Source organism: Ostrea edulis, chromosome 3 (assembly GCF_947568905.1).
Source record: "Ostrea edulis chromosome 3, xbOstEdul1.1, whole genome shotgun sequence".
NCBI lineage: Eukaryota > Metazoa > Mollusca > Bivalvia > Ostreida > Ostreidae > Ostrea > Ostrea edulis.
Genome location: NC_079166.1, coordinates 49,626,711 through 49,647,355, shown reverse-complemented (window position 1 = coordinate 49,647,355; position 20,645 = coordinate 49,626,711). Strand labels below are relative to the sequence as shown.

The 20,645-nt window shown below is 35.8% G+C and overlaps 1 protein-coding gene across 1 annotated transcript; it reads left to right on the top strand.

The window, feature by feature from the left end:
• The first annotated feature begins 13,193 nt into the window (after positions 1–13,193).
• On the top strand, positions 13,194–20,379 carry LOC125676021 (uncharacterized). The gene is made up of 2 exons (XM_048913914.2): positions 13,194–13,394; positions 18,317–20,379. The coding sequence occupies exon 2, from the start codon at positions 18,334–18,336 to the stop codon at positions 19,684–19,686; it is 1,353 nt and encodes a 450-aa protein (XP_048769871.1). The 5' UTR covers positions 13,194–13,394; positions 18,317–18,333; the 3' UTR covers positions 19,687–20,379.
• The last annotated feature ends 266 nt before the right edge of the window (positions 20,380–20,645 follow it).

Genomic DNA, 20,645 nt, shown 5'->3' with positions numbered 1-20,645 from the left:
TCTGCCTCCATTTCTTCGCTTCCAATATCAAATTCATCTTATGAATTCGCCATGTTGCAAAAGGTGCAGTTTTAAGCCTTGTTGCAGACGGTATTTAAAAATGAAACAACTGAACGGTATGTTTAATGTTTCTGTTGTATTAATTGATGAAATTCTTGTCTGTTTACAAAACACACTCTGTATAAAATTTCTGATGCGTTTTTTTTTAAATTTTTTGTTTCTGTTATAAAATCATTGCAGTGGCGGATCCAGGATTTCCGAAAGGAAAGGGGGGAGGAGGCATGTAAAAGTAGAGTATCAGCTAAAATACTCAGCCATTTTGGGTGCCAATCTGGACTTTTATTCGCACAATTTCTATTTTTTAAAATTTGTTACGAAAAGAGGGAGGGCCTCTAAATCCCCCCCCCCCCCCCCCACTGCATTGCATAAGCAAGAAGCCAGGTGAAAGTATCTGACTTTTGAAGCGGTGATTGTATTTATACGCAAGAAAAGACTGATCACTTGACCAGCTTCATGTTATACGAAATTGAATGAATCGACAACATTCCAATAGAAAGTAGATCCGGAGGGTTTTTTTTTCGTTGGACACGATATTCCTTAAAAAAACCCCTAAATAAGATCAGGTAATTGACTTCTTGTATTACTATTGTAATCATAGATGACTTGACTTCACCCCATACTAACATTGAGAGAAAAAAGAAAGGTGGGGCCATTATCTTTTCTTACTTAATCTAAGCCTGTAAAGGGCAAGACCGCGGAACATATGAAAATATATGTAACGTTTTTGTCTGTCATCTTTTATGGCCATTCCCCATATTTGCCAGAAATTCTCAAATTCATATCTAAGGGATATTGATCTAACTGACTAAGTAAATTACCATGAGAGATTAGCAGACACTATGACCCATTCATGTCAAGTTTACTCTCACTACATGATCCATATAATATAGCTCTATCTAAAGGCCTAAAGACCAAACTGTTTAAACTTATCAGTCCCTGTGCTAATATTCCGAAATATACAGAAAAGCAGCAACAATGCACACACTGCTTAGGAGAATAAACGAAGAATTTTAAATACATATATTTAGAATTTCATATTTTAAGCGTTTTCATAGCATGATCCATAAAACCCTCACTCTAGCGCTATTAAAGCCTCTGGTCCATGGATCATATAATTTGGTAAGACTTCTCTCCGTATTATCATCATGTATTCAGTTTGTTTTAGGGAATGTCAAGAGTCAAGAAGAAAGACAAAAGCATTTTCGCTTTATGAACTGTAGAACCTCTTGGAGGAATACAAGTTCAATTTGCATTTCTGCTGGATTGGTCCATGCTTGACCTACTTTTTGGAAAAAAATAGGTCAAACAGTTTTCCGGGCTTTTTTTTCAATATGGATACAGATATTGCCCAGATAGTTTGTCAGATGCTTCCTCTCAGAGGAAAACAAGTTCAGAATATAAGATCTTTTGCATTTCAGCTGGATTGGTCCATCCTTGACCTACTTTTGGACTAAAAATAGGTCAGACAGTTATGCAGACTTTTTTCATTATGGATGCAGATATTTCCCTGAAATTTAGTCAGATGCTTCCTCTTGGAGGAATATAAGTTAAGTTTGCATTTCAGCTGGATTGGTCCATCCTTGACCTACTTTTTGGAAAAAATTAGGTCAAACAGTTTTCCGGGCTTTTTTTTCGTATTATGGATACAGATATTTAGTGGGGCAGATTATGTCAAAAATATGTAAAAATCTTGCACTTAGTGATGCAAACATGAAATTTGGCATGCATAATTCTTAGACATCATTCTTTCCAGAAAGAACGTTAGCCACCTGAAAAATTTAACATGGCGGCTATTTTTCAAGATGGCGTCTTAGTCGTCAACAAATTAAAATTTCTGATAATAAAAGCTCCGTTATCAGTTTGGGTCTCGATTCAACTGCAGATTTCCAACTGTAAATGCATATATGAATTCGAAAATGTGTGCTATAGGAACATTAAGTACAACTGTATGTTTTATTACCAATTTATGTGTCAGTTAAAGGAATTTGAAGTTCGTGTTTCGGAATCTTCTGTATCCTTGCTCATTCCTTGTTATTGAGGAGTTATCTTCTGTAAATCGTTTTTGTACCTCTTTAAGGATTAAAAAAACATTAATGACATTCGACAATAAAAGTGTATGGCATGTTACAACCAGGGCACACTGGTGACATCACTGCTGCGAAACTTGGCATGGGGTTCAATACCAGCTATACCAAAAGTTTCCAAGTATAGTGTTCCAAATACTATCCGACCAGTCCCAAAAGCATTTGTTTTATTCTATAGTTAGATAGTCGCGCTTGAATAGACAGGGTGTGCCATCGCGGGAAGGCCGAGTCAGGGGTAACGGGGCATCTGTTGCCCGGACGGTGCACAGATTGCACGGAACTTAAATGGTATTCGATGAACGATCGGGCTAAGTGAATGTATTTTGATCAATCCCTAACTTTGTTGTATCCCATACTTCAATGTGCGTTTTACAATTTGAGGTGGTAAAAGGATGGTTTCCAATTACCTCAAGGCTACATTCCATCCTCAGATCAACAATGAATTTCGTAAGGATAATTTCGTCATTCATAAATCCTGTCTCGAATTTTCCACTTTAGCAATTGACCAAGCTCAGGGACAATCCAATGCATTGATTAAAGGTGACGGTGGTGCTATAGGAGGCACAGAAGATTCATCAGCACTAAGACGATGGATGGTGGCAGGTCCTGATGTCGCTTGCATACTTTCCCAATATGAAAAACTTTGGTGCAATAAATCCTAATGAGGAGGTACAACATCCTGAAGAAGCTAGACAAGTACAAAGGACTTTCATCGAAAGGGTAGAACAAATGTATGATACGATGAAAGAAATGGGCTATCTTTTCACGGAAGACGCAAATGAGCTGTTGACACAGAGATGATTGCAAATCACGTCAAAGGTAAAGAAACTTTTGGTGACTTTATGAAGAGTTTACAAGAAGGAGAGAAATCCAAATTCTATGATACCATCAAGAAAAACAAAACGGACTTTTTCAGGCAACAAATAGACCCAACGTCTAAAGACCTAAACCAGAAATATAAGGAAGAATGCCAACTTTGTCTTGCAAAGTTTTCATATTCTGTCAGTCAAGAGAATGTGATCTCTAGGAATTGTTTAGGCATTAAAACCAAGCATTCCCTGCGTCACTTAGTGATAACGGAACACTTCTGTCCTGTCAGAAGTCTCAGCTTGTTCCACTACTCGAAGATAAAGTAACACTGCCAGACGTACTTCCAGGTGTCAAAGTCATTATCATTTGGTTAATGCTAATCCACCTCGAACATCCAAAACATTTGAAGGATATGGTATATGTACGATCGAATTTGCTTCCAAGATTTAATCTTATTCTTCAAACTACTTGAGGACAAATTGTTTTCGATGTTTACAGATCATGCAGTTTAAAAGCAGAAACAAGATCTAAAAGAGGTGTTGAATCTAGAAGCAGGGTAACCACTTCTGGTAAAATCCCATCGAACTGACAAGGTTTTCTACCAGATACAGTGTAGTAGGAACAAGACTGAAATATTTTCGTTCCTTGCCGTAAAAATCGTGGAACACAAAGGTAATATTGTACTTCCTACGCGAGAGGAAACTGCTCTGCAACCACGATATTCTAGCGGAAGATATTTCAAACTGTAACCACGAGGAAAACGATGCTAGATATGATACAAGATTGTTTGTTCATGCAAGACATACTGTAGAACATGGGAGTCAATCAGTACGTATCAAAACAAGTGACACAGACCAAAACGGGGGTAGCAGTGAATGTTTTATTTTCCTTTTAAACAGTCTGTGACTTCAGGCATTTTGGATTGAGTTTGGACAAGGTAAAAATCTTGATTGGATTCCTGTCTATGACACCTGCACTGCTATTGGGGCTGAAATATCTCGTGTAATCTTATTTTTCCATGCTTTTACTGGTTGTGACGTGGTCTCATCTTTTCGCGGTAAGGGCAAAAAGAAAGCATGGCAAACGTGGAGTGTGTTTCCAAAAGTGACAGAAATATTTACAAAGTTAAGTCACTATCCACTCGAAATAAATGATCGAGACCAAGAACTGTTTGCTATTACAGTGTACGACATGTCCAGTTCAATTGTAGATATTGATGAAGCTAGATTAGATCTTTTTTGCAAGAAGACAGTGATCTCATGACTCTATTCGACCGACACTCGCGACTTTGATCAAACATGTAAAGTGAGCTGCATATCAGGCTGGATGCATATGGGGACAGACGTTGTTGTGCCAGATGGAAACTGCTAGTCCGGAGAAATGGGGCTGGGTCAAGAAGGGCAATTCTTGGGGAATTCTGTGGACTAACCTTGCCCCAATTATTCAGAGTTGCCAACAGTTGACAAGATGCGGATGCAATACTGAGTACATTTTTGCAGACTCACAAATATTAATTATTTGAACTGCTGAGTTACTGCTTTAATCACACATATTGCTGTACATGTGTTATTTTGGCATTGGCGACCATCTTTTAAAAAGAGCCATAGTCTTGGTTTTATTACTGCAGAGTTAGTGGTTTTGATACTATAATTTTGTATCATTGAATATTCTTATCCTTTTTGTAGTCTGATGTTGCGTTTATTATGACCGGATCTTTTTGGTTATAATTCATCATCAATCGGCAATCTTTGACGATGGTCGCTAACTATAAAAGTCGGAGACTTCTGTTTATTTACAATCTACTAATGATTTCTTGGTGTATTTTGAGTTTGATTGATGTGTTTTTGTTTGTAAATAAAGTACAGGGTGCGCAACGTTTTCAATATTAAAATTTTGTTTGAAAATTATGTTTTCTCTTGAAATTCTGAATATTTTCGACTGTAATTCTATTTTCGAAACTAAATATGTACATTTGGTGGTATATAAGGAAAGCTGGGGCCATATTCTACTCAATTAGAGCTCCATTATCAGTTCCAATGAATATTGCACGTTAAAAAATCCTATTTAGTCGACATTGTCTGTGTTGATTTCATGACGGCTGCCATATTGGATTCAAAATGGCCGCCAATGTCGAAATTGGGGTGACTAACGTTCTTTTTCCTAAAAGTGATATCTGTAGAGCATTTGTGCAAAGTTTCATGCTTGCATCATTAAGTGCAATATTTTTTTTAAAAAGATTATGCCCCACTATATTGCTTTCCGACAGTCCCTAGACCTGCCCCGGCTTTACGCGGATCTATTGCTTTCCGACACAGTCCCTAGACCTGCCCCGGCTTTACACGGATCTATTGCTTTCCGACACAGTCCCAAGACCTGCCCCGGCTTTACGTGGATTCAGATTTGTTCACACCATGACCTCTGGGATTTTCACGGGACCACAAGAAGTGTTGGAATTTTTACATAGGAATTTATCTATTCAGGTATTTTTTTAGTTTTGCTTAAATATTTTGTATCTATATTTGTCTGTCTAAAACTATATCATCCCTATCAAAGTTGCAAAGTTAAATGAGAGAGAGAGAGAGAGAGAGAGAGAGAGAGAGAGAGAGAGAGAGAGAGAGATCTTGAGATCTTACCTGAGATGTGCGGCATAAAACGTTCCACTAAAACAGATAGATATGTACTGCAATAGTATGAGTCACTGAAGTTCCCCAAGCGACGGGGACGCGCCAATTTTTCTATATTAACCGATGAACCCATAGATTATATGTACTAGTGTGAGCTTTAAAGAGAAGGATGTGTGTAAATTAAGAAATTATATTTAATTCTTGTACATAGGCACTAGTAGCACATTGTATAAGGATAGCTAATATTGGCGGCAGATTTCTATGACAGGCCCTTTTACTATTTATTCGAAAAATAAGAGATCTCTTTCAATTAAAGAGACATTTCTTACTTGAAAGAAGTATCTCTTTAAAATGAGAGATATCTCTCTAAAAAAGAGATAATCTCTTTCACTTAGAGAGATATCTCTTTCACTTAGAAAGATATCTCATTTACTTTGAGAGATATCTCTTTCACTTAGAGAGATATCTCTTATACTTTAATAGACATCTCTTTTTACATTGATAGAGATATATCTCTTTACGCTTGAGATATATCTCTTTCTCTTTGAGAGATATCACTCTAGCTTTAATATATATCTCACAAAGAGAAAGATATATCTCCCAGGCGTAAAGAGATATATCTTTTGGTTAAAGAGATATCTCCCTAACGTAAAAAGATATCTCTCTAACTTACAGAGATATCTCTACAACCACTAGATATCTCTCTCTTATTGAAAGAGATATCTTATTTCACGAATAAATAGTAAAAGAGTTTGCCATATATTTCTGTCCTCTGCATGCAAGATAGTGATGACATGCAAGTTACCAATCGTTTTAGAAAATCTGATTTTAATACTGATAAATTTACTTACTAATGGCAGTATCTATCATCGTACATGCAAGATGCAACATAATTATGTTGACTTGTGACTTATTTATGTCAACATACTATATAATTATGTAAAACTTGCAGCTTCATATGATTTCGTTCGTTGACTTAGCCATGTAAGCTAGGTAGCCAGTGAAATCGACACCGGTTCATTTCAATACCTACAATACTGTCTATGTGAAGTAATATCCCTCCAAACATTTTATTCAAGTATTATTATTAAATCATTCCAGTTCAATTAAATAATAATTATTTTATTATGTTTCAATATTGAACCAAACTCACTGCTTTAATCCGGTACCCATCCCCGCCACTCTGTTTTAGTTGTGGGGCCAGACTAGGCTTTCATAACATACCGGGATTACTTTTCAATGCTCCACAGCATAGTAAACGTCCAGAGGAATTATACATTTTTCAATTTACGTTCGAATACGCCGTTTTCGAGATACATCCGAGTTATTTCCCTTTGGAGAACTCTCGTACATAGTAAGGTGCTAAAGAATTTGTTTACACGCGGGAGTGGGACAGATATTCATCACAGCGTAAGTGAATGTACTCAGTAAGTTTCTCATACACTGTTTGATAACCCGAATTCGACTGATACACAAATTAAGTAAGTGATAAGTATTTAGGAAGTAATTAAATACATAGAATTCTTATCCTATCACGTTATTTCGTCCGTCATAAGTACCATATCCAAGATATTTCTTGCAAGTATGACATTGTTTGTATGTTTCCACTTCGGTAAAACATTTCTTTCGATAGTATTTAGTATTTCCCACATTTACATATTTAAAGGGAAGCCGCTTTTAATACATTTCATCGTCTTCCTCGTTGGCTGTATATCCACTCTGTCCGACTTAGGCATTCAAAGTTCCACTAAATGCACCTCCTATACAGAAGAGTTCGTATCTCGAAACTGGCGTATTGACTGCCTACCTGACATAGCTACATGTACGTCAACAAACGAAATCATTCGAAACTGCGAGTTTTCTGGTTGCGTGGGTTTTAATGAATATTTGAAGGTATGTTTGGACACCAGTAAAGAGGGGGAAATATGTTAGGATGTTAAGAATTTTTTATATTAAATTTTTGAGGCGGTGATGCAAAATTACAGCGATATAAGCCATCAATCATGCGCGGTTTTACTTCTGCGCAGTAAATTGATTATTACCGTCTTCCTTGGAAGACGGTATACAGAGTTGAAGTGTTTTACAGTCTTCGGACTTTGCACTTCCTCTCTTTTTTCATTGGTAGAAAGTGCATGAAGTGAAAATTTTCAATTATTTCATTGGTTGAAATGCTCTTCAAGGCAAGGGAGATAATTTTCTGGTGTTCTAATTTTCGTACGACTTAACAATTTTTCAAGATTTTCAATCTTTAAAAAATCGACAAAACGAACAAAAGAAAAATGCAATTCATGAAATTGACACATTACTTTTTTAAAGCAACTAATACAAAGCATTTCTATGGTTACTTCATTTACAGCAATGTTTTCATTTTTGCATACAAACAGAAAAACTCGCCGTTTTTTGTTTTGATTGCTTGTGTTTTGGGATAATTTTAATTGACAATCAGTGATTCCAATGCAACCATTTTTGTTTGTATTATCAGTGGCATTTGAGAACTTTGCTAATCTTAAGAAGGAATAGGATAGTAACATTTCATTACATATTATGTTGCTTAAAATTACCCCTGTCTGTATCAGGTAAACTTAAAGTTTTTGTTTTTTTCAACACATCTGTTCTAAAACTATCCTATTCCTTCAGAATATTTTTTCCCCTTACAATTGCTCAAATTTGAATAACAATTATTAATCTTTTCCATCAAACTCTATGTATTTTATGATATAATTTTTGGCAAAACTATTACAATATTCTCAGGTCTTTATCCTGGTTAATTTCTAAAGCAGTTGTACTGTACAATATGCAAGAATAATTTTTATGCAAATTTGAGCAATTTAAATCTTTTTAGTTTGTTTTGTTTCCTAACTTTGTTAAAAAATAAATATTTTAATATACACACTGAAAATCTCAGTTTCATTTGATATAGAGGCTTTAATCAGTGCTAATACAGGGAACAGTGATTTTGATTTCCAGTACATATACCCTTCATAAATACAAACTTTTACAATGGGAGTCAGGACACAGCTTTGTAGGCATGATGTCCGTGAGATTATTTATTTTAGCTCAATTCAATGATGAAGACAAGGGACATAATTCAACTTCGCTCTATAGAGTTGCTGCTAAAGACGGCAAGCTTTTTAAAAAAGCTTTACTTGTTTCTTATAAGAGTCGGATCTTTAACTCTCTGGCATGTCCCGTTATTTTCCCATGTCGGAAATCAGACCAAAATTCTGTTCAAATGGTAGACATTGAAAAATAGTATCTGACAATTACGACTAATTAATACACAATACTGTAATTGTTAGTAACGGAGTGCTGGTTTATGCAAGGTGGATAACGGTGATTTTCGAATGCATATTTAAGATGGAGGTGCACAAGCACGCGGGGAAAATATCGTATAGAAACATCCGGGAGAAGCAGAGGATTTCGTGTTCAGTATGTAGTCGTATTAAAATGATTTGATGTTAAACATTATATTTAACTCCTTTTTCATTGCTCGAAGTTATTTCTCTCATCTTTGTTTTACATTTACAGCCTACAGGCCGTCCACGGTTTCGCGATCCCATGTGATTGTTGACCATGAATTTTTTCGAAATGGGGCGTTCGATATCCGACTTGGATAATAAATAAATAGGATATTAACTTGATTACTTTTTAATCCTATCGAGTGTATAATTTGCATTAAATGTATTACTTATATAGCTTGATAAAAAAAAAACCCACCCTTTATATCCAATTAATACAGCATTGTTACAAAATGTTACAAACGCACCTTGAAAAATTACCCACTTTGAAAAAAAAAATCAAAATGCGTTATTTGGGACCAAGTTGATATCGACGATATTAACGCAATTTGCAAAAAACAAATTTTGAACGGCTCGATCGATTTTCTTGACGCTTTCAAAAGTGATAGATAATTACTTGACCCTTGATATTTGATGATGACGTCACTTCCAGATCTGAGATGTGGACGTTTTGTGGATTTGGGTAATCACAAGGGCCTGTCTCTGCGAGAGTTCTACAATGATTAGACTGACCGTCCCTCCGACCGTCCGTTCGTTTTCATTTGTCTTGAACAATATTCCTTTCCAATGACCAAGCCTGACCAAAGCTTTAAATAGATTACCCATGGGTAGAGGGTGTGCAATGACCTTGATCCAGTTTCCTAGATCAAAGGTTACTATAGATAAACGTATCTGTGTAAGATCTTTGTCTTGAGCATACAGTATTTTCTCTACCCTTGGCCCAATCGGGCTCAAACGTCACCCATATAGTGCCCATGGGTGGAGTATTTGCAGTGGCAATGAACCAATTTTCTAGATCAAGGGTCAAAGACGAACTAACTTCTATGTGTAAAATCCTTGTCTGGAGCATATTTCTATCCCCTTTGCTTTACCAGGCACAAATGTCACCCATAAACCTTTACTGAGTACAGAAAACAATATTTTAGAGCTACCTTGCATGTCCTTTGAGATGGTCACCATTTCAACGACGCCCAATTTTATTAGGTAACCCGAGTCACTCTTCCTATTGCTATCGGTCCCCATCCGGCGTCCGTTAACAATAGAACATATTCAACTTCTTTTCAAGTACTACTGAGCCAATCCTGACCAAATTTTGTATGTATCATATGTAGGGGAAGGTGAGCATGAATTATAAAATTTCATGACTCTACCCTACAGGGGCCTGACATTGTGGGTAAAAGCTGTGAAAATTAGTGCACTCTTTAAAATCGTCTTCTCTACTCCCAGGCGTGGGGCAGACACACTGGCTATATGGTAATAATGAGCAAGGAAGCCTCTAACAAGATTATAAATTGCATGACCTCCAAGGCTAGGGCGTGGCCATATTCGCCAATATACATGTAGTAAAATGCGAAATTCCTTTAAAAGTCTTCTTCTGTACTCCCGAACATAGAGCAAACAAACTGAGTATATAATGATAATGAGCAAGCCTTTACCAAAAAATGTTAATTTCACAACCCCCAGGGGTTCTTGTGTTTGAGCGTGGCTATATTGTTCATAAAGTAACAATGTATCACTTCTTTCTTTACAGAAAAGCTTTTTCTTTAATTATTATTTCTCTCCTACGTTAATACACTGAAAGATGCAATTTATGTAAAATACATATGATATTTTTGGGAGGGAGAGATGAGGCATGGGGTCTTCTACAATCAATCAATCTGGATGATTCACTGGTGATTGGTATCTATCTTTGGTTCACTCTCCGTTCCCTCTCACGGTAGATCAATTCATCAGATTTAAGAAACAAACACAACACTTCTGACATTATACCGTTTACTAAATACAATGTCCAGAATTTTCTTTAATAAATATTTTTAGTGCGTTAAGAGTTTCCATAATAAAAATAATTTGATGTGCACGCATAACGCACAAATAATTCAAAGTGTGTTCAAATGGTCCCAAATTAACACACCTGTGCCAAAATGTTATTACACATGTTATGTATAGGAAGAAAGTTGAGGTGTTGTGCAAAGTAATTCAAATTAGATGTTAGATTCTCTTGCACACCCGCTACACAAACATATAAAGGGTCGCATCGGAGGTAAAATTCCATTTATCATTCGCTTGCAGAATCATTAAATGTCTGTTCATCAGAATAAATCAAGTGGGATTACGAATTTGACCTCTGATGAGACTCTCTAGATGATAGTGTAGCGAGCGGATCTTAAATCAAAGTTTAATTAAATTGGGGGTGGGGGCTCGTCTACATGCAATCAGTTTGGATGATTAACCGGCAAAAAAAAAAAAACCCGTAAAGATTGGCATGTATCTTTGGTTTTCCCTTCCCCGTTTCCGACAACGGTACCTGTAGATCAATTTCTCTCGTTTTGAGAAAGAAATACACTTTTGGCACTCTGTTTTCCCAGCTCTTACAGGTTTATTGTTATTTCGGATTTCAAACATTTCGGTTGAGCATCACTGAAGAGACATTATTTGTCGAAATGCGCATCTGGTGCATCAAAATTGGTACCGTACAAGTTTTACATGACAACAATTAATCATTCCCTCTACTAATTAAAATCAAAGATCCAGAATTTATGTTTGTGTCTCTCTTCCCTGTATCTCTTTTCCCATTGGAATGTATCACATGTACTTGACCCTCATGTACCACGGATTGTTGGTTTGAGTGAATAAAGAAACTTCAAACTTGTTATATTTATACATATTTCCTAAGTGCGTTAAGTGTCTCCATGAAAAAAAAATGCTGATGTACACTCACAACGCACTTTGAATTTTTTTTCCAAGTGCGTTGAAATATAACACACTTTGCATTTTTTTTTCAAAATGTGTATTTTTTTTCAAAATGCGTTGCCACACAGCATATATAACTTTAACATCTGCTAGTGAAGGAATCTTCAGTGTATGAATGTCAGTAACGCTGAGTGTTATTGGGGCTGAAGTCAGTGGCACCGTATGAATTATAAGAATATTGGTATTTGATTTGCAGTTGTAGGTATGGGGTGTTGATGTCCTCGTGAAGTGTAGATTGGAAGGGGTTGGTTGGTTGTATATTGTTTAACGTCCCTCTCGAGAATTTTTCATTCATATGGAGATGTCACCGTTGCCGGTGAAGGGCTACAAAATTTTGGCCTCTGCTCGGCGCTTACGGCCTTTGAACATGGAGGGATCTTTATCGTGCTACACCTGCTTTGACACGGGCCCTCGGTTTTTGTGGTCTCATCCGAAGGATCGCCCCATTTAATCGCCTCTTACGACAAGCAAAGGGGTACTGAGGACCTATTCTAACCCGGATCCCGAAATTGGTATGCCCCGGTACCTAGCGTCTACGGGAGGTGTTGTATCATCTATATACACTGCCTCAGTAAGGCTCAGAGAGGTGAAAGCAATCTTACATTCGACATCCGTAGTGAAGGTCAGGCAGACCACTGCATATACATGTACGCGATACATATCAGCATGCAAGTGTACTTTGAAGCGCACCAAGCTCTTTGGCGTTTATAATGCACAGATATTGTCTGACCCTCTACCTTTTCCTATAACACATTTGACTTACAGAAATTGCAGAACTGATTAATTTTGAAACGTTGAAGCAATCACATATATAAGAGCAATATTAATGTCACCTATATATTTTTAACATATATTACCTGAAGTTTATTAAACATTGGATTTTGAATTTAGGGGGATAAAAACTCTAAATTTCGATAAAGATAACCATTATTCTCTTCACTTTGCTAAAAGAAAGAGAAATGGCCACTATAAAGTGTTAATAAGGAAAATAAAACTCAGCGAAGTTTTACATTTAGCATACACGTACATGTATGTATGTAATATTTAGGGTATTGTTTATTCTAATGACTGTCAGAAATAAATTCCTGTACTGCATAGATTCTGCGTCCATTGTCCAAACACCCACAGACCTTATCAATCATTAAATTTAATACAGTATAATGTATTTCATTTAACAGTACAAACGTCGACCACGGTCTGTTAATTAGAATGCATGTTAAACAGAAGCTAATCTCCAACTTGAATCTCGTCTTTTCTGAAGTTATTAAGACGTTAGGCGGCTTGATTTAAACGGCGGTATCAGGCAGGTTTTCTTAATTGTATTACATGTGTGTGCCAAATTCTTAAGACGAGGTGTGCAAATACTTTTGTGCAGCAAGGTGAGCTGATTTTAATTTATTGTAATCCGCTGGAGTAATTCTCTGTGATTTTTGTTTAGGGTTGTGATTCAAAATGGTGTGATGAGATATGAGTGAGAATCTGCCTGCTGGCCAGAGGCACGCTTACCCATCGACGTGACCCAGAAATGTCCGCGAAAGTAAAATAAGGTACGCTTTTTGTTTGTTTTCAGCAGCAGGTTTAAAAACTTTGACGCAGTGAAGGATTTTGAAAAATCCACGCTTGATAGACTTGTAATTTTATATAACTTTAATCAGTGAAAGGACTTGTAATTCACAGGACAGCTGCTTTTCAATTCATTCAAGTTATTCTAGTGTACATGTAGATATCTATATCCCATTGTTTACAGTCTAGTAGAGGAGAATCGACTTAAATGACAAAGATATTCGATCAACGCATCTTTTTCACACTATTCACATTCCTGTGGTAGTTTTCCTTTTTCTCAAATGAACTTGACATCATATGTAAAGTCTACATAAAGTACAGTGTTTCCTTTCTGCTAATTTCAGAAAACATTAAACACACGTAAAAGTCTATATAAAGTACAGTGTTTTCCCTCTGCCAATTTCAGAAAACATTAAACACACGTAAAAGTTTATATAAAGTACAGTGTTACCCTCTGCCAATTTCAGAAAACATTAAACACACATAAAAGTCTATGTAAAGTACAGTGTTTCCCTCTGCCAATTTCAGAAAACATTAAACACACGTAAAAGTCTATATAAAGAACAGTGTTTCCCCTCTGCCAATTTCAGAAAACATTAAACACACGTAAAAGTCTATATAAAGAACAGTGTTTCCCCTCTGCCAATTTCAGAAAACATTAAACACACGTAAAAGTCTATAAAAAGAACAGTGTTTCCCCTCTGCCAATTTCAGAAAACATTAAAAACATGTAAAAGTCTATATAAAGTACAGTGTTTTCCCTCTGCCAATTTCAGAAAACATTAAACACACGTAAAAGTCTATATAAAGAACAGTGTTTCCCCTTTGCCAATTTCATAAAACATTAAACACACGTAAAAGTCTATATAAAGTACAGTGTTACCCTCTGCCAATTTTAGAAAACATTAAACACACATAAAAGTCTATATAAAGAACAGTGTTTCCCCTCTGCCAATTTCAGAAAACATTAAACACACATAAAAGTCTATATAAAGAACAGTGTTTTCCCTCTGCCAATTTCAGAAAACATTAAACACACGTAAAAGTCTATATAAAGTACAGTGTTACCCTCTGCCAATTTCAGAAAACATTAAACACACGTAAAAGTCTATATAAAGAACAGTGTTTCCCCTCTGCCAATTTCAGAAAACATTAAACACACGTAAAAGTCTATAAAAAGAACAGTGTTACCCTCTGCCAATTTCAGAAAACATTAAACACACGTAAAAGTCTATATAAAGTACAGTGTTTTCCCTCTGCCAATTTCAGAAAACATTAAACACACGTAAAAGTCTATATAAAGAACAGTGTTTCCCCTTTGCCAATTTCAGAAAACATTAAACACACGTAAAAGTCTATATAAAGAACAGTGTTTTCCCTCTGCTAATTTTAGAAAACATTAAACACACATAAAAGTCTATATAAAGAACAGTGTTTCCCCTCTGCCAATTTCAGAAAACATTAAACACACGTAAAAGTCTATGTAAAGTACAGTGTTTTCCCTATGCCAAACACACATAAAAGTACAGTGTTTTTTTCTAGGACAATTTCAGAAAACTATAAACATACGTAATACCAAAGAAAAAACAAAATATCTCCAACATACGTAATGCCAAAGATAAAACAAAATACCTCCAAAATGCGTAATACCAAAGATAAAACGAAATATCTCTAACATACGTAATACCAAAGATAAAACAAAATATCTCTAACATACGTAATACCAAAGATAAAACAAAATATCTCTCTAACATATGTAATACCAAAGATAAAATATCTCTCTAACATACGTAATACCAAAGATAAAACGAAATACCTCTAACATACGTAATACCAAAGATAAAACAAAACAAAATACCTCCAAAATGCGTAATACCAAAGATAAAACGAAATATCTCTAACATACGTAATACCAAAGATAAAACAAAATATCTCCAACATACGTAATACCAAAGATAAAACAAAATACCTCTAACATACCTAATACCAAAGATAAAACAAAATATCTGCAACATATGTAATACCAAAGAAAAAAACCAAAATATCTCTAACATACGTAATACCAAAGAAAGAACACCAAATCTCAAATACACCAAAGAAACCCAACCCATCTCTGACACACTTGATACCAAAGAAAGGTTGAATTGTATATTGTTTAACATCCCTCTCGAGAATTTTTCACTCATATGGAGACAACACCACTGCCGATGAAGGGTTGCAAAATTTAGGCCTATGCTCGACGCTTATGGCCTTTGATCAGGGAAGTATCTTTATCGTGTCAAGGGGCCTCGGTTTTCGCGGTATCGTCCGAAGGATCACTCCATTTATTCGCCTCTTACGACAAGCAAGGGGTACTGCGGACATATCCTCACGGATTACCAAATAAAGAACTAAAAATCTCAGACACACGTAATACCAAAGAAAACCAAAACATCTCTGACACACGTGGTACCTGTACCAAAGAAAGTACAAAATATATGTGACGTACGTAATGCAACGAAAAGCAACAGATATCTGACACACGTGATACCAAAAAAAAAAAAAAAAGAACAAATCTCTGACATACATAATATACATATAAAGAACAAAATATCTCCAACATACGTAATACCAAAGATAAAACAAAATACCTCCAACATACGTAATACCAAAGATAAAACAAAATATCTCCAACATACGTAATACCAAAGATAAAACAAAATATCTCCAACATACGTAATACCAAAGATAAAACAAAATATCTCTCTAACATACGTAATACCAAAGATAAAATATCTCTCTAACATACGTAATACCAAAGATAAAACGAAATACCTCTAACATACGTAATACCAAAGATAAAACAAAACAAAATACCTCCAAAATGCGTAATACCAAAGATAAAACGAAATATCTCTAACATACGTAATACCAAAGATAAAACAAAATATCTCCAACATACGTAATACCAAAGATAAAACAAAATACCTCTAACATACCTAATACCAAAGATAAAACAAAATATCTGCAACATATGTAATACCAAAGAAAAAAACCAAAATATCTCTAACATACGTAATACCAAAGAAAGAACACCAAATCTCAAATACACCAAAGAAACCCAACCCATCTCTGACACACTTGATACCAAAGAAAGGTTGAATTGTATATTGTTTAACATCCCTCTCGAGAATTTTTCACTCATATGGAGACAACACCACTGCCGGTGAAGGGTTGCAAAATTTAGGCCTATGCTCGGCGCTTATGGCCTTTGATCAGGGAAGTATCTTTATCGTGTCAAGGGGCCTCGGTTTTCGCGGTATCGTCCGAAGGATCACTCCATTTATTCGCCTCTTACGACAAGCAAGGGGTACTGCGGACGTATCCTCACGGATTACCAAATAAAGAACTAAAAATCTCAGACACACGTAATACCAAAGAAAACCAAAACATCTCTGACACACGTGGTACCTGTACCAAAGAAAGTACAAAATATATGTGACGTACGTAATGCAACGAAAAGCAACAGATATCTGACACACGTGATACCAAAAAAAAAAAAAGAACAAATCTCTGACATACATAATATACATATAAAGAACAAAATATCTCCAACATACGTAATACCAAAGATAAAACAAAATATCTCCAACATACGTAATACCAAAGATAAAACAAAATACCTCTAACATACGCAATACCAAAGATAAAACAAAACAAAATATCTCCAACATACGTAATACCATAGATAAAACAAAATATCTCCAACATACGTAATACCAAAGATAAAACAAAATATCTCTCTAACATACGTAATACCAAAGATAAAACAAAATATCTCTCTAACATACGTAATACCAAAGATAAAACAAAATATCTCCAACATACGTAATACCAAAGATAAAACAAAATATCTGCAACATACGTAATACCAAAGATAAAACAAAATATCTCTCTAACATACGTAATACCAAAGATAAAATATCTCTCTAACATACGTAATACCAAAGATAAAACGAAATACCTCTAACATACGTAATACCAAAGATAAAACAAAATATCTCTAACATACGTATTTCTGACTAATACCAACGAAAGCCCGAATATGTCCGACTTACCTGATACCCAATAAAGCTGTTTTATCAATGTTGACAGACGCTTAGAATTATCAATGTTGACAGACGCTTAGAATTATCACGCATTTAATCTTAGATCCGTCACATTTAGACATGTTAAACTTTAAATTTGCAATCGATCATAATTTCAGTAAGTCAGCTGAGGTGGCCTTTGCTTTATTCACCGCAAGGTAAAGAGAAATTGGAGTACTCGCAACATGTAGTTTCACGTGATGTAATCGTTATACCGGTAATTGTTATTGAAGTTTGGTAAACACGCGGAAAAGTGTAATTTCTTCCTCAATAAAATGATTACATGTATGCAAATTGAATACAAATGCACACATTTTGCTTACTTTCTCTCTTTTACTATACATTGCGATTTCATGATTGTGTATAACGATGAGACATGTCATGGCAAAACCTACTTAGGTAAAATTGAATGGGACTGCTAACTGGCTCCAATACAAGTAGTGTATTATGTCTTAGGTGCTCTTTAACATCGATAATGTGATTAGGATCTCTAAATATCAAGGTAAAATAAAAAGATTAAATTTATTCAATTGCCAAGGGACTGCATTGGTTTCATAGCCATTGTGCTTTAATCCGTAATTAGAGTGCAGATTAATATACACCATATCTACAATGAAATTGCCATCTTAATGCATTGAGTAGATATGGAAGTGTTTACCAATAGAAATGGAATGTATCTATTCTTAACCGTGAGTTAATTATTGCAGATATTCTAAAGAATACTAATCTTACATGTAAAGACATCTGCTCTAATCTGTCATGTACCTTACATCTTTCAGCATTCATTTCCACTAAGATGGCTACAGTAATTGATAAATTAAAAGTGAAAGGAGCTCCAGCACCACGAAATACGCCCGCATCATCACCATTAATGGCGACCTCACGTGCGAATCGTCCTGTTATAACAAGCACAATTCTTACGCTAGATAAGTCGTATGAAATCATCCTAAAACAAACATCCCGTCACTCTCTGGAGTTGGCGGCCGCGGGGATGTCTGCTGCCTCCAGAAGGATGGAGTATCTCAGCCGCCTTCAGCAGGCAAACTTCGGTATTTCAACCATGGACTCGCCATTTATAGTGTGCGAAGACAGCGTCATTGAAGAAAAACCGTATTTCGTTCTATGTGGACAACCTGTTAACGGCGTGTCAGCGAAATCTCTGGAAAAGTATCTCTCGGAGAATCGAACGGGAAATTTCAAAACTTCTGCTCATGAAATGTATCGAGTTCGACATGGGGTTAAAACGGCAAAAGTGCGAACAGAGCCTCACTTTTTAATATCGCGTTCGAAAAGGGCGAAATCGGATCTTGTGGACTATTCTAGTCATCGATCAGACGACATCACTGTCCCATCTTCAGCAGTTTCAAGAAAATCTCTGTTAGAGTCCAAATCAAATGGTATTCCCATTGAACTAACTACAAAATCTTTTAAAGGTATTAGTGAATCCGGAAAAGTGCCAAGTCATTCGAAATCCGCTGATTATATGGCTTTCAAACCGATGAAATCTAGCAGCAGATTGATGACCAGACATGAGATGACTGAAAAAATCATGAAAGATCACGAATCTGGAAAAGCTCTGTTAACATGTATTCATGTCAACCATCATATTCCAGGGAATATCAGGAACAACGATGTCGATGAAAATAGTTTTCAATCCCAGAGTAAAGCATTCTCTCAAAACGGACTTCGCTCGTTCAATAATCCGTATAGAAGTTTAAAACACAGGGAAAACGTTATCATGAGGGATAGAAAAACTGATATGAAATCAGTTAGGAAGATTGCCAAAGTACCTACAGAGCTACATATGACTCAAAGTGGAAAACACATTGACCTTCCGAAAAATATCCTTAAAGTTCCAAACCCATGCTCTGACACCTTTCTGTTACAGATGTTATTCTCTGCGAATAGTCCTAAAGTATACCAACAACCAAAGCCAAGGTCTTCAACAGGAAAATACTCTGATATCGCTCTCCAGCGAGACTTGGATGACTATGTTCAAGTAAGAACTCCATCATCACCGTCCAAGTCACCTGCAGGACCAGCCAAATCTCCTGATCAGAAGACATCCAAAAATGAGAAAAGTCACCAGGAGGAATATAAGGATATGGCAAAGAATGATACAAGGGAAGAGGACGAAAATGCCCAGTGACGTCATTTTATATCTTATAGTTGGTTTGTACTTAACCCTCGACTGTAAAAGTATCAAGGGCGGGGGGATGGGACATCGCGTCTCTCCTTCTACAATACCACAAAGAGTCAGATAAAATCTCAGTGCCTGTTTCTTTTTTAAGAAAACACTACTTGATAGGACTTCTAAAGTCATATATATATATATATATATATATATATATATATATATATATATATATATATATATACATAATTTCATTTTTATGTAAATCGCTCATTATGACTTATTGTGTGTAAGTCGTTTTGTTTCAGGTCGGGGCCATTGACTTTTCATGATTACAGATACAACTGTCTTAGTTTGTGAATTGTTTTTTAATCAGTGAGTATACATTAGCAACTGTATCTATTATCCTATAAAATACGGCAAATGGTTTTCTGTTTTGATAATGATCGTGCAAAAGTTTCTATAATTGTAAAATTGAATACTCCGGCGAATAGGCGATTGTGTTGCATCCAGGTTGACGAATTTTGTAAACTACACGTGTAACGGAACACAGAATTCCATACTCTATATCGAAATACAGTTGTATTCACATGATGTATGCACACACACACACACACACACACACACACACACATATATATATATATATATATATATGTATATATATTCTGACCGACCTGATTTCTTTAATAAAGCCTGTACCACAAACTTATACTTTTTTGTCATATGATTTTAACGCGACTACCATAGTAGGTGTGAAGAAAGTTGAATGACGTGTATTTTGAAATTTGTATAGTAGATACATATTGATGATTGATTGATGTTTTCCGCCACACTCAACAATTTTTCAGTTATCTGGTGGCGCCCAGTTTTTATTGGTGGAAGAGAGAACTCAGATACGATGTATCTGGGAAGAGACCACCGACCTTCCGAAAGTAAACTGGAAACTTTCTCACTTACCGGCGCGAGCGGGA